Source organism: Lampetra planeri, chromosome 48 (assembly GCF_965212315.1).
Source record: "Lampetra planeri chromosome 48, kcLamPlan1.2.h2, whole genome shotgun sequence".
Taxonomy (NCBI): domain Eukaryota; kingdom Metazoa; phylum Chordata; class Hyperoartia; order Petromyzontiformes; family Petromyzontidae; genus Lampetra; species Lampetra planeri.
In genome coordinates this window covers 5531775-5554431 of record NC_136154.1, presented here as the reverse complement: position 1 = coordinate 5554431, position 22657 = coordinate 5531775, and the positions used below count along the sequence as shown (strand labels likewise).

Genomic DNA, 22657 nt, shown 5'->3' with positions numbered 1-22657 from the left:
TAAATAAACCTACCATTAAAATTATAGACTGATAATTTCTTTGTCAGTGGACAAACGTACAAAATCAGCAGGGGATCAAATACTTTTTTTCCCTCACAGTAGGTGGGGAGGGGTTGGGTGGGGTGAGTGGGGAGGTGAGGGACGGTGGGTGGGGTGGGGTGGGGGCTGGTTTGGTGGAGTGGGGGGTGGGTGGGGTGGGGTGGGGGCTGGGTTGGTGGGGAGGGGGGGGTGGGAGGTTCGTGAACCGTGTAGCCGTGGCACCTGCGTGGTGGTCCAGTCCCGCTGGTGGTCGCGGTCGATGTTCATGGGGATGTGGTTCATCTGAGTCACCCAGACGAACCAGTTGCTCTCCAGGAACCTGTGGGGGGGAGAGCGAGCACAGAGAGAGAGAGAGGACGACTCGGTGATTGTGTGGGTGATGGGGTGGGTGGGTGAGTGATTGTGTGGGTGGGTGGGTGAGTGATTGTGTGGGTGGGTGGGTGAGTGATTGTGTGGGTGGGTGGGTGAGTGATTATGTGGGTGGGTGAGTGATTGTGTGGGTGGGTGGGTGAGTGGGTGAGTGATTGCGTGAGTTATTGGGTGGGTGGGTGAGTGATTGTGTGGGTGGGTGAGTGATTGTGTGGGTGGGTGAGTGATTGTTTCAATTGTGTTAATTATCGCCACACTTCTGATGTGCCCTTGCGCAAGGGCGGCACGTTGACGTTGGGGGGGTTAGGGGGGGTTAGGGGGGGGGGTTAGGGGGGGTGGGGGGGTTTGGGGGGGTTGGGGGGGCTAGGGGGGTGGGGGTTGGGGGGGGGGTGGGGGGGGGATTGGAGGGGGTGGGGGGTGTTCCTTACCGGACGAAGGCGAGCATCAGCAGAGAGCCTCCCAGGCCCAGCAGGGGGACATAGCAGACGAGGAACCGCAAGTAGAATGTCAGCATCCACGCAAAGTCCTGGTCCGTCAATGCCACGACCACCGCCACCATCAGAGACATCGCGAGGGAGAGAGGGAGGGCGAGGGAGGGAGAGAGCGAGGGCGAGGGAGGGCGAGGGAGGGAGGGAGGGAGGGCGAGGGGAGGGAGGATCAGGCAGGTGCCTTCGCCGCTATGGTGCTGGTAGCGCAGCAGCAGGGGATCTGGTGATGGGTTTTTGAGGGTGATTTGTGTTTCTTGTTGGTGTCTATGAACACAGCAACACACAATGGGACTAATGTTACACGGGAAACCCGCGTTATATCTTTGATTAAAAAAAAGGGAGCACGTGAAAAAAAAATACAAACAAACGACATGATGAACGAAGTAAAGTGCCGAAAGACTGAGCATCTTTTTCGTCTGATCGTTTAAGGGAGGGCGGGTGAGTGAATGATGGAGTGGGTGGATCAATGGGTAGGTGCGTGGGTGAATGAGTGCGTATGGAATGGGTGAATGAGTGCAAGGATGAGTGGGTAGGAGAGTGATTTTGGATTCAAAGTGTATCTGCGTGTGTATTTGTGTCTGGGTGTGTGTCTACGTGCGTGTCTGCATGCGTGTCTGCGTGCGTGTCTGCGTGCGTGTCTGCGTGCGTGTCTGCGTGCGTATTTGTGTCTGTGTGTCTGTGTGCGTGTCTGCGTGCGTTTCTGCGTGCGTGTCTGCGTGTGTGTCTGCATGCGTGTCTGCATGCGTGTTGCGTGTGTATCTGTGTCTGTGTTTGTCTAGCGTGTATGTCTGTGTGTGCATCTGGGTCTGACAATAACAATCCCCCACCTCCTCGTGGTGCCGGATGGGCAACGCTGTCGTGGACAGTGCTGTGGGGAGGAGGGCCAATTCCGATTGGCCTCTCCCCTCATGGCATCTGTGACCACCAGTGGCAAAATGGGGGCTCTGGATTGGTGCGAAGGGCTGGTAACCAACCACTCCACCTTCAATCAATTACCACTAAACCACGACTAAAAGACCTAACTAAAAAGCTTGTGCCGGAGGCCCCGGGGGGCCAGGCGTCTATGACGTCTCCTGGCCAAACCCCATCTGGCGGAGCCAGGAGATTGCATATTTAACCTCGGGGCTCCTCCAGAAACAACGACAAGCCACTACGGATGGCCACATGAAATGTTCGAACGCTCACTGCGGAGGAGAGGCTGCGACTTCTCTGTCGGGAGCTAGACCAGTACCGCCTGGATCTCTGTGGCATTCAGGAGGTCTGGTGGACCGGCTCTGGCTCCTGTCACCATGAGGGGTGGACAGTCCTCCACTCGGGGCAGGAGACTGCCAAACAACAGGGAGTGGCTCTTCTTATAAACAAAAGAATGAAGGGGGTGTGGGAGCGTGGCGATGAGGTGTGGGAAGTTGTAAGCCCCAGGCTACTTTTGGCTCGCCTTCCCATCAACCGGAGGCGAGGAGTAGTGATCGTGGTTACTTATGCCCCCACCGAAGACGAACATCCATGGGCGTGTAATTACCTACAAGCTGTTCCGGCATCGGCGCATCCACTCAACATCATGGATGCATGCCGGTGCACGCAAAAACATCTGCTGGACTACATAGTGACGGATCAGCGGATGCGAGCCCATGTCCTTGACACCAGGACCTACCGTGGAGCTGATCTGTCCTCTGACCATCGACTAGTCATCTGTAAAATGCGCCCGCCATTCTTCCACTTTGGTGGTGGGTGTACACCCAAGACCCCATTCCAACCTAAGGTGGCCTTGGCCTCAGTTTGCTGATGAAAGTTGCAAGCAAGAATTTCATCATCGCTTGCGGCTGGTGTTGGCATCATCCCCCACTCATCCTGATGTCGAGGGTAAATGGGTGAGGTTTAGGACTGTGACTCATGCAGCTGCAATGGCTGCTTTGGGTATGCGATCCAGACCTCCCCAGAGACCCTGGCTGAAAGTGGTGTTCCGGATGGTTGAGAAAAAGCGACAGGCCCACTCTAATCGTCTACAGCATCCCACGTCAGAGAATGAGGAGGCTTATCACAGCCTTCGCTCGGAGGTTCGGAGAGCCGTGAGGCGCTGCAAAAATGGGTGGTGGTCGCGGTTTGCTGAGGAAATGGAGTCTGCCTCAGTGGCCGACGATCACAAATCCCTATTTAACTCCATCAAAAAAGTAACCTGCAGCGCCACACGTATTACCATCATTAGGGGAAAAACGGTGATACAATCTCCGACCCCCAGGAACAGGTTTGCATATTTTCTGAGCATTTCTGTGAGGTCCTGGGGGAGGGGAAATCCCTCAGCCATGAAAAGATCGTGGCACAAAGTGGGGATGACCCTGCTGAGGCTGCGGTGCCTCAAATATTGACATCATAACAACAGTCTGGACCACTGGACGGGTTCTTAAGGATTGGAAGGATGCCCTGGTGGTCCCCCTCTTTAAGAAGGTAGACCGCACAGACTGTAACAACTACAGGGGCATCTCACTCCTCAGTGTGCCGGGAATGGTCCTGGCAAGGATTATTCAACATCGCCTTGCTAGGCACGCTGAGGAGAGGCTTGCGGAGCCCCAATGCGGTGTCAGGAAAGGGCGGTCTTGCACAGATGCCATATTTTGTCCATCTGCTACAGCAGAGGTGTAGGGAATTCCAACAAGACCAACATCTCTGCTTCATTGACCTGGCCAAGGCCTATGATACCATCAGTAGGCCTGGGCTCTGGGTTGTTCTTCGTGCTTTCGGAGTCCCTGAGCCTCTGCTCACGATCATTAAGGACCTTCATGGTGGTGAGCGGGCCCGGGTAAAACTACGTGGCCGGGAGTCAGAGCCTTTCCCTGTACACCTTGGGGTGCGACAGGGATGTCCCTCTGGCTCCCACATTATTTAACATCTATTTTGACCACGTAGTTCGTGAAGCATTCAATAGCTGTACTGGGGGAATTTCCATTTGGTACAGATATAATGGGAGGCTGATCGATGCGCGGGTGCGGTCAAGGGATAGCTCCCTATTGGTCAACCACGTTATGTATGCCGATGATTTGGTAATTGCTGCTCATTCAGAGGAGTTAGAGACACTTCTGCTGAAACTGGAGTGTTCCACTAAGAGGTGGGGCCTTACCAAAAGCCCCACCAAAACTAAGCACCTGCCTGGGTATTTTGTACCATCGGACACTCCACCCCCACAACTCCCAATCGGTGATGGGGCAGTTGTGGCAAGAGTGGAGAGTTTCCCATATCTGGGCAATGTGCTCATAACCGGCTCCGGTTTGGGAGCGGAGGTCTCACTCCGAATCAGTCGAGCGGCAATATCTTTTCATCGGTTGCGTAACGCTGTGTGGAAGCTGCCTGGTCTGTCGCTCCGCACGAAGCTTCAGGTCTTCTCGGCCGGTCATTCCCTTCCTTCTCTACGCTTGCAAAACGTGGACCCCCCAAATGGAGCATCTTCGCCGGTTAGAACCATTTAGGTTGGCCTGCCTACGATCCATCCTGGGTTTAACCAGGCTGGATTGTGAGGTGCTCACAAATCCTTGAAAAATCTGGGCAAAGTCCCATCGGTGAGCTCCTCCAGCAGGCAAGGCTGCATTGGCTGGGTCATGTAGATCGCATGCCCAGCCACCGCATGCCTAAACAGCTTTTGTTCGGCCGGATCGAGGGGCTAAACGGGCGCAGCACGGGCTAGAGAAGAGATGGATGTGGTACAGGAGGACGTGGAGTGAGTGGACTTGCCGATGACTGGTACCAGCGGTGTTAAGATCGGCCTCTGTGGAGGAGGCTCGTGAAAGACGCTACTGGGCAGTTGGAGGCAGTTGCCCTCCAACAACAACGGAGGGCGGAGGAGCGATGCTCACGAGTGGAGCGCCGGGTGGCTAAAGCACAGCAAGTTGGCACAGTAGGGGGCACAGGTGGTGCATCGGCCAGTCATCTCGGTCATCTCAGTCAGTCGATCCGTGGCACTTGGGTCTGCCCCATGACCTCCTGCCAGCGGGCGTTCGACACTTCACGTGGCCTCAAGGTGCACATGGCCTGGGACAAGCGTCGTGGTGACGTCACCGCCACTTAGTGGCGAATGGCGGTTGTTGTTGTTGTTATTGTATCTGCATGTATCTGCGTGTGTCATAGGTGTGTGGGTTCGAATTTAGGCGCACACAACTTCTTGGGAGGCAACACTGATTTATTACTGAACACAACACTTAACTCTTACATTACCATTCGATTTAAAGCTTTTGTGACTGCAGGGATTCATCTTCTTGGTTCTTTCGGTAAAGTCACGTAGAAGGGAGATAATAAAATAATACAAACATAACATAATTAAATAATACAATTCTCACCAGAGAATTGTATTATTTTATTATGAATTGTATTATTTTATTATGTTTTATCTTTATTATTTTATTATCTCCCTTCTACGTGACTTTACCGAAAGAACCAAGAAGATCTTACATTACGCATAGGGTGGTGACCACCGACCTACTCTAGCTAACACACACACTTCTCTAACTCTCAGCTACTCTCGCGTGACTCAGCCAGGTGGCCTCCCGGCAGGTCCGCTGACTGGAGGCTCGACTCTTCTTGGCGTCTTCACGATGCATCTTCATCCTTGACACGGTCATCCTTGACACGGGCAGCCTTGAACCTCGTGAGGAGGCTGCTTATATGGGCCTCGGCGTGCCCGGGCCACGCCCCGGCCACGCCTCTCCTCGAGAACCCTGCGTGTGGGTCTGCGTGTGTGTGTCTGCGTGTGTCTGCGTGTGTGTGTCTGTGTGTGTATCTGTGTGTGTATCTGTGTGTGTGTCTGTGTGTGTGTCTGCGTGCGTGTCTGCGTGCGTGTCTGCGTGCGTGTCTGCGTGCGTGCGTGTCTGCGTGTGTGTGTGTCTGCGTGTGTGTGTGTCTGCGTATGTATCTGTGTGTGTGTGTGCGTGTGTCTGCGTGTGTGTGCGTGTGTCTGCATGTGTGTGCGTGTGTCTGCATGTGTTTCTGCGTGTGTGTGTGTCTGCGTGTGTGTCTGCGTGTGTATCTGCGTGTGTGTCTGCGTGTGTGTCTGCGTGTGTGTCTGCGTGTGTGTCTGCGTGTGTGTCTGCGTATGTGTCAGCGTATGTGTGTCTGCGTGTGTGTCTGCGTGTGTGTCTGCGTGTGTGTCTGCGTGCGTGTGTCTGCGTGCGTGTCTCACCGCCCACTGCTTCCTCTTGATGGCGAACACGAAGATGTACCACTGGAAGTAGAGAGGGATGAGTGCCGGAGGTCCCACTGTCAACACCGCACCCCCACCACGCAAAGTGGGGGGGGGGCAGTGGCCGGGTGGGGGAGGGAGTGGGGGGGGGAGGAGGGAGGGAGGGGGCGTGCGTCAGGAGGGCGTGAGGGGTGTAGCCGGGTTGGGTGGCGGGAGTTGCTCGCAACTCGGAGGAAGTAGCCACCCCCGTGAGTGAGTGGGTGGGTGGGTGAGTGGATGATTGGGCGAGTGACTGGTTGGGTGGGTGGGTGAATGGGTGGATGACGGGTTGGGTGAGTGAGTGGATGATTGGGTGAGTGACTGGTTGGGTGGGTGGGTGGGTGAGTGGGTGGGTGAGTGGGTGGGTAAGTGGGTGCGTGCATGATTGGGTGATTGGGTGGATGAGCGAGTGGGTGGGTGGGTTGGTGAATGGGTGGGTGGGTTGGTGAATGGGTGGGTGGGTTGGTGAATGGGTGGGTGGGTTGGTGAATGGGTGGGTGGGTTGGTGAATGGGTGGGTGGGTGGGTGAATGGGTGGGTGGGTTGGTGAATGGGTCGGTGGGTGGGTGAATGGGTGGGTGGGTGAGTGGGTGAGTGAGTCGGTGATTGGGTGGCTGAGCAAGTGGGTGAGCAAGTGGGTGAGCGAGCGAGTGGGTGAACGAGCGAGTGGGCGAGCGTGCGAGAGAGTGGGTAAATGGGTGGGTGAGCGAGTGAGGGAATGAGGGAGTGGATGAGTGAGCGAGTCAGTGAATGAGCGAGTGGATAACTGAGTGAGTGGATGAGCGAGTGAGTGGATGAGCGAGCGAGTGGATGAGCGAGTTAGTGGATGAGCGAGTGATTGGAAGATTGAGCAAGTGGATAAGCGAGTGAGTGCATGAGCGAGTGAGTGGATGAGCGAGTGAGTGGATGAGCGAGTGAGTGGATGAGCGAGTGAGTGGATGAGCGAGTGAGTGGATGAGCGAGTGAGTGGATGAGCGAGTGAGTGGATGAGCGAGTGAGTGGATGAGCGAGTGGATGAGCGAGTGGATGAGCGAGTGAGTGGATGAGCGAGTGAGTGGATGAGCGAGTGGATGAGCGAGTGAGTGAATGAGCGAGTGAGTGGATGAGCGAGTGAGTGAATGAGCGAGTGAGTGAATGAGCGAGCGAGTGGATGGGTGAGTGGATGAGCGAGTGAGTGGATGAGTGAGTGGACGAGTGAGTGGACGAGTGAGTGGATGAGTGACTGGACGAGCGAGTGAGTGAGTGGACGAGTGAGTGGACGAGTGAGTGGATGAGTGAGTGGACGAGCGAGTGAGTGAATGAGTGAGTGAGTGAGTGGACGAGCGAGTGGACGAGTGAGCGGGGTGGTACTCACACAGGAAGAAGTACTTGTGTTGGTGGTTGTAGGGCATGTACTTTTTCTTCTGTTCACCCAGCTGTGACACACAGACAAAGGTCCCCCCATGTAGCCTCAACAGATTGTTGACCAGTTCAGATAGTCGTCACCGGTGTTGGCCGTGGGCGGGAATCGAACTCGGTTTTGCCCGGTTCGTAGCGCAGCGTAGCACTCAAGGCTAAACTACTGCGCTCCCCACAACACCAACAACCGCCATTGGCCACTAAGTGGCGGTGACGTCACCACGACGCTTGTGCCAGGCTATGTGCACGTTAAGGCCCGCCGGCAGGAGGGTCACGGGGCAGACCCAGGTTCCAAGGGTCGACTGACTGATATGACTGGCTGATGCACCCCTCCCGCTCCCCACACCCCCCGCACATACACCTACACACACACTCGCATGCACACCAACCCACCCACCTTCGCACGCACCCACTCACTCTCTGACTCCACCCACCCACTCACCCACCCATGCAGCTACTCACCCACCCACTCTCCCACTCACCCCACCCACTCTCCCACTCACTCACGCACCCACCCACTCAGTCACTGACTCACTCACCCACCCACTCACTCACCCACTCACTCACTCACCAGGCCATATCTTCTCCTCGCCTGTACCACGCCCGTTTAACCCCCCTCTATTCCAACCGGGATGCCCCCCGGGAATTCTCCCCCCCTCTCTTCAACCCCTACTCCCCTCCTCCCCTCTCCCCTCTCCCTCTCTCCCCCCTCTCACCCCCATCTCTCCCCTCTCTCCCCTCTCCCCCCCCGTCTCTCCCCGCACTCCCCCCCCTCTCCCCCCCCCTCCCCTCTCCTCCCCCCCCCATCTCCCTCCCCCCCACCTCTCCCTCTCTCCCTCCCCTCCCCCCCCTCTCCCCTCTTCTCTCCCCCCCCACCTCTCTCCCCCCCACCTCTCCCACCTCCCCCCCACCTCTCTCCCCCCCCATCTCTCCCCTCTCCCCCCCCCACTCTCCCCTCCCCCATCTCCCTCCCCCCCCACCTCCCCTCTTCCCCTCCCCCATCTCCTCCCCTCCCTCCCCCCTCCCCCTCCTCCCCTCTCCCTCCCCCTCCCTCTCCCCTCCCCTCCCCCCCCCCCTCCCCCTCCCCCCCCCTCTCCCCCTCTCTCCCCCCCCCCCCCCCCCCCCACCTCCCCCCTCTCTCCCCCCCCTCCCGAACCTCCGTGGCGAGCGTCGTTCCCAGCACGAACAGCAGCGGGTGCATGTTGACGTCTGGGTCCTTGCGGAAGACGTTTGGCTTGGCGTGGTGCTGGAAGTGGAGGTGGTTCCACCAGCTCGCCGGGGCTCCCTGAGCATGAGCCGGAGCGCGCACCGGGACGGCAAATCGCAAATCATACTTACTCTTAGGTTTTTTCCGGTAAAGTCACGTAGGTAAAAAATTAAAAATTACTAAAAGTAAAATAACAAAAAGAATAAAAAATATATAAAATAAAAATAAAATAAAAATCACGACGTTTCGGAGGCAACACAAGCTTCCGTCTTCAGGTGGAACCGTCACAGCACGATAGCTGTATCAAGTACATGAGAAATTCCAAGACAACAGTCCTTGTATATATACTGGTTGAGGGTGGGAGGAGCCAAGGTTAGGCCCTGGATATTATTTTTGTGAGGTTGGGTGCGGCTGAAGCACGCTGCTAGGAATGAGCCTTTGTTGTGTAAACTAGGTGCGGATGATGTAAAGGTGCGTGTAAATGGGACTGAGCCTTTGGTTATGTAGAGATGATGCGGCTGAAATCGCTGCTAGGAAATTAGTCTTTGTTGTGTAGAATGGTTGACCGAGCCTTTTGTTATGTAGAGGTGGTTCGGCTGAAATCGCTGCCAGAAAATTAGTCTTTGTTGTGTAGAATGGTTGACTGAACCTTTTGTTATAAAGAGGTGGTGCGGCTGAAATCGCTGCCAGGAAATGAGTCTTCGTTGTGTAGAATGGTTGACTGAGCCTTTGTTATTTTAAAGGTAGTGCGGCTGAAATCACTGACAGGAAATGAGTCTTTGTTGTGTAGAATGGTTGACTGAGCCTTTTATTATGTACAAGTAGTGCGGCTGACATCGCTGCCAGGAAATGAGTCTTTGTTGTGTAGAATGGTTGACGGAGCCTTTTGTTATGTAGAGGTGGTGCGGCTGAAATCGCTGCCAGGAAATTAGTCTTTGTTGTGTAGAATGGTTGACTGAGCTTTTTGTTATGTAGAGGTGGTGCGGCTGAAATCGCTGCCAGGAATGCTCCAAATGTGTAGTTAAATCTTTTTTGCATGGTTAATAACATCTTTCCAATGATTACCTGTATATATACTGGTTGAGGGTGGGAGGAGCCAAGGGTAGGCACCTGAATATTATTTTTTGTTAGGTTTTTTCGGTAAAGTCACGTAGGTGAAAATAAAAAGAAATAATACAAATTATAATAGTAGAAATAAAATAATAAATCACGACGTTTCGGAGGCAACACAAGCTTCCTTCATCAGGTGTAAAAAATGTTTTCCTGTGCCTAGAGGCAAGTTGCTGCTTAGCGAGCAGCAACTATGAAGGCTACCGGCACTGTGGCACACGAGAGGGTGGGTGGCTAGCACCACGCCCGGCCGCCTTTGTCTCCCCAGTGGCGATGTTGACCACACACCGCTACACCAGGTACTCATTTAAGGCTGAGTCGACCTAGGGGAGGAGGCCCAGGACCGGTTCAAACAATCGTCACCGAGCGGGAAATCGAACTCGGGGTTACCAGGTTCGTAGCGCAGCGTGCTAACCGCTGCACCACCGCTCCCCCCGTGGAGGGGAGTGGGGGGAGGGGCACGCGCACACCCACACGCAGTGAGCAGTGAATCACCTTGAGGTGACCGATGACGAACTTGTGAACCCAGTGGTTCCAGCGCGAGGTGGGGAACACGGAGAGATGTCCAAAGTCGTGCTGTAGCCACCCAGCCTGCGCCTGCAGACACCCATCATCAGCATCATCAGCCATCATCAGCCATCATTGTCATTCATCATCATCATCATCAGCCATCATCATCATCATCGTCATTCATCATCATCATCGTCATTCATCATCATCATCGTTATTCATCATCATCATCATCAGCCATCATCATCATCATCGTCATTCATCATCATTATCGTCATTCATCATCATCATCGTTATTCATCATCATCATCATCAGCCATCATCATCATCGTTATTCATCATCATCATCGTCATTCATTATCATCATCATCGTCATTCATCATCATCATCATTCATCATCATTGTCATTCATCATCATCATCAGCCATCATCGTCATCATCATCATTCATCATCGTCATTCATCATCATCATCCATCAGGTCGGTGGTAGTGTTGGTGAGTGGGTGAGGTTGTGGGTTGGTGGTGGTGGTGAGTGGGTGAGGTTGTGGGTTGGTAGTGGTGGTGAGTGGGTGAGGTTGTGGGTTGGTGGTGGTGGTGAGTGGGTGAGGTTGTGGGTTGGTGGTGGTGAGTGGTTGAGATTGTGGGTTGGTGGTGGTGAGCGGGTGAGGTTGTTGGTGGGTGGTGGTGGTGAGCGGGTTAGGTTGTTGGTGGGTGGTGGTGGTGGTGGTGAGCGGGTGAGGTTGTGGGTTGGTGGTGGTGAGTGGTTGAGGTTGTGGGTTGGTGGTGGTGAGTGGTTGAGGTTGTTGTTGGTGGTGGTGGTGAGTGGGTGAGGTTGTTGGTTGGTGGTGGAGGTGAGTGGGTGAGGTTGTTGGTTGGTGGTGGAGGTGAGTGGGTGAGGTTGGTGGTGGTGGTGGTGAGTGGGTGAGGTTGTGGGTTGGTGGTGGTGGTGAGTGGGTGAGGTTGTTGGTTGGTGGTGGTGAGTGGGTGAGGTTGGTGGTGGTGGTGAGTGGGTGAGGTTGTTGGTTGGTGGTGAGTGGGTGAGATTGTTGGTTGGTGGTGGTGGTGAGTGGGTGAGGTTGTGGTTGGTGGTGGTGGTGAGTGGGTGAGATTGTTGGGTGGTGGTGGTGAGTGGGTGAGGTTGTGGGTTGGTGGTGAGCAGGTGAGGTTGTTGGTTGGTGGTGGTGGTGAGTGGGCGAGGTTGGTGGTTGGTGGTGGTAGTGGTGTTGAGTGGGTGAGTTTGTTGGTTGGTGGTGCTGGTGGTAGCGGCGGTGAGTGGTTGAGGATGTTGGCAGTGAGCGGGTGAGCGGGTGAGCGGGGTGAGCGTCCCCCTCACCTGCACGGTGGCGAGCAGCACGGCGGTGAGGAGCCAGCCGTGCAGGCTCGCCCCGAGTGCCCGCAGGCTGAGCCAGGCCACGAGGTCGAGCAGCAGGATGTGGAGCAGCGCGACGGAGAAGAACGCCGGGCTGGGACGCAGGAGCCCCGATCGCTCCACGTGGGAGCGCAGGGAGCGGAAGTCCTCCGTCAACGACGCCTTGGGGAGGTGGAGGGGTGGAGGGGGGAGGGGGGCGAGGGGGGAGACAGGGAGTAGGGGAGGGGGAAGGATTCAGGCAGGGAGGGAGGGGAGGGGGAGGAGATGAAGAGAGGAGACGGAGGGGAGGGCGCAAGGGAGGGGGCAAGGGAGGGAGCATTGTGGGTGATCAGTAACGGGTGAGCGGTGAGTGGTGAGAGGTGAGCTGTGAGCGGTGCGGGTGAGCGGTGAGAGTGAGCGGTGAGCGGTCCTCACGTTCTTGTGAGGCTCACAGCTGGGCTGGTCGGGGGCGAGTTCGCCCACGAGGAGAGTCTTCAGGTAGCGCTGCACCAGCGCCTGGTTGATGTGGAACGCACGGAATGCGTCCTGGGGGGGACACGGGGAGAGGGGGACATGGGGACAGAGGGAGAGGGGACAGGGGTAGTTAATAGGAAGACAATGAAGGACAGACAAGAGGCATTCACAGACACACAGACACACACACACACACAGACTCACACACAGACACAGAAACACACACACACAGAGAGACACACAGACAGACACACAGCCAGACACACACAGACAGACACACACACAGACAGACACACACACACAGACACACACACAGACACAACAACAACTGCCATTCGCCACTAAGTGGCGGTGACGTCACCACGACGCTTGTGCCAGGCCACAGACACACAGACATACACACACACAGACAGACATACACATACACACACAGACATACACAGACACACACAGACACCCCGGTGTGTCCCCCCCCCCCCCCCCCAGTCTCAAGACTCAGTTGATCTGTGTTTTGATTTAGTGTGCTGATCTTAAAGGTGCATTGAAAAATGTTGATACTCCGACTGATGCTCCTGCTGTTGTGGAGTGACTCATGCAGCCAGCTATGGCTGCAGGGTTTTGGTGGTACATGTTGTTTACGTCGTTTATTGTGAAAATTCGGTCACAGTTCCTATGATCACTGTTTCATTGCTTTTATGGCTTTATTTTGGTGATCTTCGATACGTTTTTTGGTTTGGCCATGTTTGTTTGTTGTAGTACAGAGTTAGACTGATGGCCTTATTCTAAGTTGTCTTGTGGTTGTTGTTGTTTGACTTGCATCCCACTGGGATTTTTGCACACAGCGTTGGTGTGCGGTGCTTTTCTGCAATATTTGGCAGTCTTTTCTTGGATTTTCTGTTTGCACTCAGTCACAAAGTCACTTTAAGATGTTTTTTGTTCATGTTTTTTTGTTTGTTGCGGTTGCACCCGATTCAAGAGCCGAATGGCTCACATGGCTATACCTAATACATGAACTTGAACTTGATGGCTGCGAGTCGGAGATTCATCTTGGAAGTCCATCCAACTCCACCAGAGGGCAGCGCTCACCCACTCACAATAAAATACAAAGATCCCCCGTGTAGACTCTAGCAGACTGTTGGGGCAAGTGCTGTTCGTAGCAAGTAGCAGCAACGCCTATACACAGACAAAGATCCTCCGTGTAGCCTCTAACAGACTGTTGGGGCAAGTGCTGTTAGTAGCAAGTAGCAGCAACGTCTATACGCAGACAAAGATCCCCCGTGTAGCCTCGAACAGAATGTTGGGGCAAGTGCTGTTCGTAGCAAGTAGCAGCAACGCCTATACACAGACAAAGATCCCCCGTCTAGCCTCGAACAGACTGTTGGGGCAAGTGCTGTTAGTAGCAAGTGACAACAGCCCCTATACACAGACAAAGATCACCCGTGTAGCCTCGAACAGAATTTGGGGCAAGTGCTGTTAATAGCAAGGAGCAGCACCTATGATGGCTACCGGAACTGTGGCACACGAGGGGGTGAGTGACCAGCACCGCGCCCGGCCGCCTTTGTCTCCCCAGTGGCGATGTTTACTACACACCGCACCAGGTACTCATTTTAGGTTGAGTCGACCTAAGGGAGGCCCAGGGACCAGTCGGAAAATCGTCAGTGGTGTTGGCCGTGGGCGGGAATCGAACTCGGGTCGCCGGGTTTGTAGCGCAGCGTAGCGCTAACCACGACACTACTGCTCCACACACACAAGTATGTACACACACACACACACGTGTACACACACGTGTACAAAGACTCACACGTGTACACACACACACGTCTACAAAGACTCACACGTCTACAAAGACTCACACGTGTACACACACACACACGTGTACAAAGACTCACACGTGTACACACACACGTGTACACACACACACGTGTACACACACACACGTGTACAAACACACAGGTGTCGACACACACACGTGTACACACACACGTGTACAAAGACACGTGTAAACACACACGTGTCAACACACACACACGTGTCGACACACAAGTATGTACACACACACACGTGTACACACACACACGTGTACACGCAAGTCGATTAACCAGCTGAGAACTCGCACGATACACATCGGGTTCATTACCACCACCATGATCAATCCACTGCTGGATAACCGGCTGTAAAAAGATCACCCAGCAAGGATGGGTCTCGATGTGAGTCTGTGGGTCTCTGTGTGAGTCTGTGGGTCTCTGTGTGAGTCTGTGGGTCTCTGTGTGAGTCTGTGGGTCTCTATGCGAGTCTAAGGGTCTCTGTGTGAGTATAAGGGTCTCTATGTGAGTCTGTGGGTCTCTATGCGAGTCTAAGGCTCTCTGTATGAGTCCGTGGGTCTCTGTGTGAGTCTAAGGGTCTCTGTGTGAGTCTAAGGGTCTCTGTGTGAGTCTAAGGGTCTCTGTGTGAGTCTGTGGGTCTCTGAGTGAGTGGATGGGTCTCTGTGTGAGTCTACAGGTCTCTATGCGAGTCTGTGGGTCTCTGTGTGAGTATGTGGGCCTCTGTGTGAGTCTGTGGGTCTCTGTGTGAGTCTGTGGGTCTCTGTGTGGGTGGATGGGTCTCTGTGTGGGTGGATGGGTCTCTGTGGGTCTATGGGTCTCTGTGGTTCTATGGGTCTGTGTGAGTCTATGGGTCTAGGGGTATCTGTGTGGGTCTACGGGTCTATGTGAGTCTATGGGTCTGTGAGTCTATGGATATGTTAGTCTATGGGTCTGTGAGCCTATGGGTCGTGTGTGAGTCCATAGGTACGTGAGTCTATGGGTCTCTGTGTGGGTCTATGGGTATGTGTGAGTCTATGGGTGTGTGTGGGTATCTGTGAGTCTATGGGTCTCTATCTGTGTGGTGAGTCTATGGGTCGTGTGTGAGTTTATGGGTCGTGTTTGAGTCTATGGGTCGTGTGAGTCTATAGGTACGTGAGTCTATGGGTCTCTGTGTGAGTATATGGGTGTGTGTGGGTCTATGGGTATGTGTGAGTCTATGGGTGTGTGTGGGTATCTGTGAGTCTATGGGTCTCTATCTGTGTGGTGAGTCTAGGGCAGAGAGGTAGGCCTTGACCCTGGACTTGAACACGTGACTCCACAGTGAGTGGGCAGATGTGGAGGGGGGTGGGGGTGAGGGTGTCAGGGATCTCCGGATATTGTGGGTGGGGAGTCAGCAGAGGAGAATGAGTGACCCTGCTCGGAATGACCCCACTGGGCTCGGAGTGACCCCGCAGGGAGAGATACCAATCCGAGTGGACCGCAATGGTTCCACCTTGGCCATGCACATGTGTGTATATACACGTGTGTGTGTGTATACACACGTGTGAATGTGTGTACACTGGGAGTGACCTCACTGGGGGTGACCTCACTGGGGGTGACCTCACTGGGAGTGACCTCACTGGGGGTGACCTCACTGGGCTGGGAGTGACCTCACTGGGCTGGGAGTGACCTCGCCGGGCTGGGAGTGACCCCACTGGGAGTGACCCCGCTGGGCTGGGAGTGACCTCGCTGGGCTGGGAGTGACCTCACTGGGCTGGGAGTGACCTCACTGGGCTGGGAGTGACCCCACTGGGCTGGGAGTGACCTCGCTGGGCTGGGAGTGACCTCACTGGGCTGGGAGTGACCTCACTGGGCTGGGAGTGACCCCACTCGAAGTGACCCCGGCAAAACAACCCCCGACCTCCTCGTATGTGCCGGACGGTAACGCTGTGGTGAGCAGTGCCATGGGCGGGAGGGCCAATTTCGATTGGCCTTTCCCAATTTCGATTGGCCTTTCCCCTCATGGCATTTGCAGCCACCACAGCAGCCAAAGGTGGGCTCTGCATGGGTGTGAGGGCCTGGTAACACCTCAACCTTCAATTAATGCAGAAACCACGAAAAACATATCCAGCTAAGCTTGTGCCGGAGGCCCCGAGGGACAAGTGTCTATTACATGCCCTGGCCAAACCCCATTTGGCGGAGCCAGGAGAATGATTCCTTATCCTCGGGATTCCTCCATAAACAGCAAAAAGCCACTGCGGGTGGCCACGTGGAATTCATAATCAACGTTTTTTGGGTTTAGATCGCGTTATTTAGAAATGTGTCGTAACCCTCCACCACCCGACACGGCCAATCAGTAAAAATGTGTCACGTTGACAAAAGACAAATAGTTCACTGCTTTAGCCCACCGGTGGCTTCAACACACCGGTGGGCTAAAGCAGTGAACTATTTGTCTTTTGTCAACGTGACACATTTTTACTGATTGGCCGTGTTGGGTGGTGAAGGGTTACGACACATTTATAAATAACGAGATCTAAACCCAAAAAACGTTGATTATGAATAACATTGGTCGTGAAAGCCTACGTGTTAAACTGCCACGTGGAATGTTTGAACGCTCACTGCGGAGGAGAGGCTGCCACTCCTCTGTCGGGAGCTGGAACGGTACTGCCTGGATCTCTGCGGTATTCAGGAGGTCCGGTGGACCGGCTGTGGCTCCAGCCATCATGACGGTTGAACAGTCCTCTAGTTGGGGCAGGAGACTGCCAAACAACAGGGAGTGACTCTTCTTCTGAACAAAAGAACGAAGGGGGCGTGGGAGCGTGGCAGTGAGGTGTGGGAATCTGTAAGCCCCAAACTACTTTGGGCTTGCCTTCCTATCAACCAGAGGTGAGGAGTGGTGGTCATGGTTACTTATGCCCCCACCGAAGATGAACATCAGTGGAGGGATGCAGGCAAGGCCAATGAGACAGATGCATTCTATGACCTGTCACAGGTGCTAGCTAAAGTGGTCCCTCGGGATAGAGTCATCCTGTAGGGTAGCTTTAATGCCCGAGTTGGTCATGATACTGGCACCTGGTCTGGAGTGATTGAAAGGTATGGGCCAGATTAGCTCAATAACAGTAGGAGGCTGCTAGACGTTTGTGCAGCTCATGGGCTTGTAATTACCAACAAGCTGTTCTGGCATCGGCGCATCGACACATCATGGATGCATTCTGGGTCCAATCAAGAACATCTGCTGGACTACATAGTGATGAAACAGTGTATGCGGGCCCATGTCCTCGACAGCAGGACCTACCATGGAGGTGATCTGCCCACTGACCATCGGCTAGCATGAGAGATGCGCCTGCCATTTTTTCACTCCGGTGGTGGGTATATACACCCAGGACTCCATTCAAACCCACAGTGGCCTGGTCTCAGCTAGCTGATGAAAGTTGCCAGCGAGAATTTCATCATCACTTGCAGCTTGGGCTGGCATTGTTACCCACTCCTTCTAATGCCGAGGGGAAATGGGCGAGGTTTAGGACCGAGTCTCATGACTGGGTGCACGGTCCAAACCTCCCCAGAGACCCTGGCTGGCATAGGTGTACAGGCTGGGTGAAAAAAAGTCAGAGGCCCACTCTCACCGTCTACAGCATCCCACGTCAGAGAATGAGAAGGCTTAATGCAAATTTGCTCGGAGGTTCGGAGAGCCATGAGGCGCTGCGAGGTTGGGTGGTGGTCGCGGTATGCTGAGGTGGAGTCTGCCTCACTGGCCCGCAATCACAAATCAACCATCCTGGGTTTAACCAGTCTGAATTGTGTGAGCTCACAAATCCTTGAAAGATCCAGACAAAGTCCCATCGGTGAGCTATTTCAGCAGGCAAGGCGGCGTTAGCTGGGTCATATAGCCCGCATGCCCAGTCACTGCATGCCTCAATAGCTTTTGTTCGGCCAGATAGAGGGGGCTAAACAAGCATGGCACGGGCTGGAGAAGAGATGGAATGATGTGGTATGAGAAGATGTGGAACTGAGTGAACTTGCCGATGACTGGTGCCAGTGGTGTAAAGATCGGCCTCTGTGGAGGAGGCTCGTGAAGGACGCTACTGGGCAGTTGGAGGCAGTCGCCCTCCAGCAACAACCGAGGGCAGAAGAGTGATGCTCACAACGAGCGGAGCGCCAGGCGGCTAAAACACATCAGGTTGGCACAGTAGTGGACACAGGTGGTGCATCGGCCAGTCATCTAAGTCAGTCGACCCATGGCACTTGGGTCTGCCCGGTGACCTCCTGCCAGCGGGCATTCGACACTTCACGTGGCCTCAACGTGCACACAGCCTGGCACAAGCGTCGTGGTGGCATCACCACCACTCATGCCTGCGCAGCGCGACTCACGACCTCCTCTTGATACCAAGATCCAGGATGGTCATGTCTATGCACCGCTTCTCGGTGGCAGCCCCAACAGTCTGGAACGCCATCACCCCTCTGCACATTCGCAGCATCACCTCAATCGCCTCCTTCAAGAGAGACTTAAAAACTCACCTCTACAACCACGTGCTTTCGAGCGACTCTGAGCTTGGCTCCGCGCCTCTGAGTTGCGGCAGTTATATCCGCAGATTTGCGAGCGTTATGAATTGCATTATAGTTATTATTGGTGGCGAATGGCGGTTGTTGTTGTGCGTACACGTGTGTACACGTACGTGTGTACACCTGCGTGTGTGTACACGTGCGTGTGTGTACACGTGCGTGTGTGTACACCTGTTTGTGTGTACACGTGTGTACACGTGTGTACACGTGTGTACACGTGTGTACACGTGCGTGTGTGTACACACGTGCGTGTGTGTACACACGTGCGTGTGTGTACACACGTGTGTGTGGCGATCTTTATTATACACCGCACCAGGTACTCATTTGAGGCTGAGTCGACCTAGGGAAGGCTCAGGACCTGTACAGATAAATCATCACACTGGTGTGAGCCGGGTTCGTGGTGAAGCGCATTAACCAGTGCACCACCACTCCTCCATCCACCCCCTTATTGCCCAACGTCAATCCCCCCCCCCTCTTCAGTCCACCCTTCGAGTGAGAGAGAGTTCAGGATGAGGTGAGTGGCCCAGGTGAGAATTGGAGAGAGTTCAGGATGAGGTGAGTGGCCCAGGTTATAAGGGGACCCATTAAGACAAAAAGAGACATTGATAAACATGGAGACCCAGAGAAACCCAGAGAGACCCAGAGAGACCAAGAGAGACCCATAGACTCACCAGAGACCCATAGAGACCCATAGAGATCCAGAGAGACCCAGAGAGACCCGTAGACTCACCAGAAACCCATAGAGATCCAGAGAGATCCAGAGAGACCCAGAGAGACCAAGAGAGACCCATAGACTCACCAGAGACCCATAGAGATCCAGAGAGATACGTAGAAACCCAGAGAACCATACTCACAGAAACCCATAGACTCACAGAGACCCACAGAGACCCATAGACTCACAGACACCCATAGACTCACAGATACCCATAGAGACCCATAGACTCACAGAGACCCACAGAGACCCATAGACTTACAGACACTCATACTCACAGATACCCATAGAGACCCATAGACTCACAGAGACCCACAGAGACCCATAGACTCACAGACACCCATAGACTCACAGACACCCATAGAGACCCATAGACTCACAGAGACCCATAGACTCACAGAGACCCATAGACTCACAGACACCCATAGACTCACAGACACCCATAGAGACCCATAGACTCAGAGAGACCCATAGACCCACAGAGACCCATAGACTTACAGACACTCAAGACTCACAGATACCCATAGAGACCCATAGACTCACAGAGACCCATAGAGACCCATAGACTCACAGAGACCCATAGACTTACAGACACCCATAGAGACCCATAGACTCACAGAGACTCATAGACTCACAGACACCCATAGACTCACAGAGACCCATAGAGACCCATATAGACTGCAGAGGCCAGGTCGCGAGATTTGTGAGTGCCCTGGGCTCACGGATCGGACGAACGAGAGAAACAAATGGAATCGAGTTACAGCGAAGACGCGAATAGCAAACAGCACGAAAACATCAGCAGCGATCAGCTGAGGGATACTGGAGAGAGAGGGGTGATCGCTACAGAGATGATATATTGACGGAGAAGAGATACACGAGATGTATGGAGATGTAGTGGTAGAAATGGCGGTGGTGGTGTAGTTGTGAAGGTGGTGGAGATGGTAGTGGTGGTAGTGGTGGTGGTGGTGGTCGTGGTGGAGGTTGTGGAGGTGGTGGTGGAGGTGGTGGTGGAGGTGGTAGTGGTGGAGGTGGTGGTGGTGGAGATTGTGGTGGAGTGGTCGTGGTGGAGGTTGTGAAGGTGGTGGTGGAGGTTGTAGAGGTGGTGGTAGTGGTGGAGGTGGTGGTGGTGTAGTTGTGAAGGTGGTAGTGGTGGAGTGGTCGTGGTGGAGGTTGTGAAGGTGGTGGTGGAGGTGGTGGTAGTGGTGGAGGTGGTGGAGGTGGTGTAGTTGTGAAGGTGGTAGTGGTGATAGTGGTGGAGTGGTCGTGGTGGAGGTTGAGAAGGTGGTGGTAGTGGTGGAGGTGGTGGTGGTGGTGGAGGTGGTGGTGGAGGTTGTGGTGGTGGTAGAGGCTGTGGTGGTGGTGCTGAATGAGGTGGTGAAGGTAGTGGTGGTGTAGGTTGTGAAGGTGATGGTGGTCGTGGTGGAGGTTGTGGTGGAGGTTGCAGATGTGAAGGTGCAGGTGGTGTAGGTGGTGCAGGTGGAGGAGGAGGTGGTGCAGCAGGTGATGGTGCAGCAGGTGATGGTGCAGCAGCAGGAGGTGGTGATGGTGCAGCAGCAGGAGGTGGTGTAGTTGATAGTGCAGCAGGAGGAGATGGTGTGGGTGGTGGTGCAGCAGGAGGAGGTGGTGGTGTAGGTGGTGTAGGTGATGGTGTAGGTGGTGCAGCAGGTGATGGTGCAGTAGGAGGAGCAGGTGTAGGTGGTGCAGCAGGTGGTGTGGGTGGTGGTGTAGGTGGTGCAGCAGGTGATGGAGCAGCAGCAGCAGGAGGAGTAGGAGGTGGTGATGGTGCAGCAGGTGGTGGTGCAGCAGGTGATGGTGCAGCATCAGCAGGAGCAGCAGCAGGAGTAGGAGGTGGTGATGGTGCAGCAGCAGGAGGAGCAGGTGTAGGTGATGGTGCAGCAGGTGATGGTGCAGCAGGAGGCGGTGTGGGTGGTGGTGTAGGTGGTACAGCAGGTGATGGTGCAGCAGGAGCAGCAGCAGGAGTAGGAGGTGGTGATGGTGCAGCAGGTGATGGTGCGCAGCAGCAGCAGGAGGTGGTGATGGTGCAGCAGCAGGTGCAGCAGGTGTAGGTGGTGCAGCATGTGCAGCATGTGCAGCATGTGCAGCAGGTGCAGCAGGTGCAGCAGGTGCAGCAGGTGCAGCAGGTGCAGCAGGTGCAGCAGGAGGCGTCGTTACCGTGGCGTCCTCCCCGGCGTAGTGCCCCAGGAGTCGTTGCCCCCCCGGGTGCCGGGCCCCCCACTTGGTGACGTCATAGACGCGCCGCTCCACCACGAGCCAACGAGGCTCCCCGTGGCGACCTCCGCTCCTCTGCGAGACCTCCTCCCAGGTCCAGAGACGAGGAGACGTCAACAACGATGATGGTGGTGATGATGGTGGTGATGGTGGTGATGGTGGAGATCGAGAAGGCGCCACCAGCGATGCGGTGCAGGGGGTAGCCCCAGGCGCTCCCTCCTCGCCGCGTCCCATGGTGGTGTTGGTGGTTGTGGTGGTGATTGTGGTGGTGATTGTGTTGGTGATTGTGGTGGTGATTGTGGTGGACCACGGTTGTGGTTGTTGTGGGGAGCTCCGCTCCGCGAGACGCCGAGCAGCGAGTGGCAGCCGTCGCGCGACTGCAGCCGTTTATATAGCGTGACGTCACCCTCGCCCGGAGGAGGAGGGGGGGGTTAGCACGCCCCCCGCCCCTCAACCCCATCCCGACACCATTCATTGGCTGAGACGCCACCCTCCCCCCGCCCCACTACCCCACCCCGAATCCATCCATTGGCTGAGACGCAGCCCCCCCCCCCGCCCCACTAACCCACCCCGACACCATCCATTGGCTGAGACGCTGCCCCCCCCGCCCCACTACCCCACCCCGACACCATCCATTGGTTGAGACCCCCCCCCGCCCCCCCCTCTTATATGAGTTGAAGCCCCGCCCCTTATCGTTGGCTGAGGTCACCGACTCCTCATTCAAGTTCAAGTTCATTGATTTGGTAGAGCCCTGTGAGCCATTCGGCTCTTGAATCGGGTGTAACCGCAACAAACAAAAAAACTAAAAAAATAAAACATGAACAAGAAAACATCTTAAAGTGACTATGCGACTAAGTGCAAACAGAAAATCCAGGAAAAAAAACCAGCAAAAATTCCCGAAAATGCACCGTACACCAACGCTGTGTGCAAAAATCCAGTGGGATGCAAGTCAAACAACAACAACAAGACATCTTAGATTAAGGCCATCAGTCTAACTCCGCACGACAACAAACAAACATGGCCAAACCAACATTTTTTTTCGAAATCACCAAAATAAAGCCATAAAAGCAATGTAACAGTGATCATAGGAACTGTGACCGAATTTTCACAATTAACGCCGTAAACAACACGTACAACCAAAACCCTGCAGTCATAGCTGGCTGCATGAGTCACTCCACAACAGCAGGAGCATCAGTCGGAGTATACACATTTTTCAATGCACCCTTAAAGATC

The 22657-nt window shown here is 54.6% G+C and overlaps 1 protein-coding gene across 1 annotated transcript in view; it reads right to left on the bottom strand.

Annotated features, from left to right (window-relative positions):
• The window catches only part of LOC144733885 (acyl-CoA (8-3)-desaturase-like), a 28568-nt gene extending 6868 nt beyond the window's left edge, over window positions 1-21700 (bottom strand). The window contains exons 1-9 of the mRNA XM_078615892.1: window positions 21368-21700; window positions 12104-12214; window positions 11654-11851; window positions 10306-10407; window positions 8650-8778; window positions 7450-7510; window positions 6058-6134; window positions 837-934; window positions 262-358 (exon numbers count right to left, since the gene is read on the bottom strand). Of these exons, the coding sequence (XP_078472018.1) occupies window positions 262-358; window positions 837-934; window positions 6058-6134; window positions 7450-7510; window positions 8650-8778; window positions 10306-10407; window positions 11654-11851; window positions 12104-12214; window positions 21368-21658 (1164 nt within the window). The 5' untranslated portion in view covers window positions 21659-21700. The remainder of the gene's footprint in view (window positions 1-261; window positions 359-836; window positions 935-6057; window positions 6135-7449; window positions 7511-8649; window positions 8779-10305; window positions 10408-11653; window positions 11852-12103; window positions 12215-21367) is intronic.
• Between the last annotated feature and the right edge of the window lie 957 nt (window positions 21701-22657).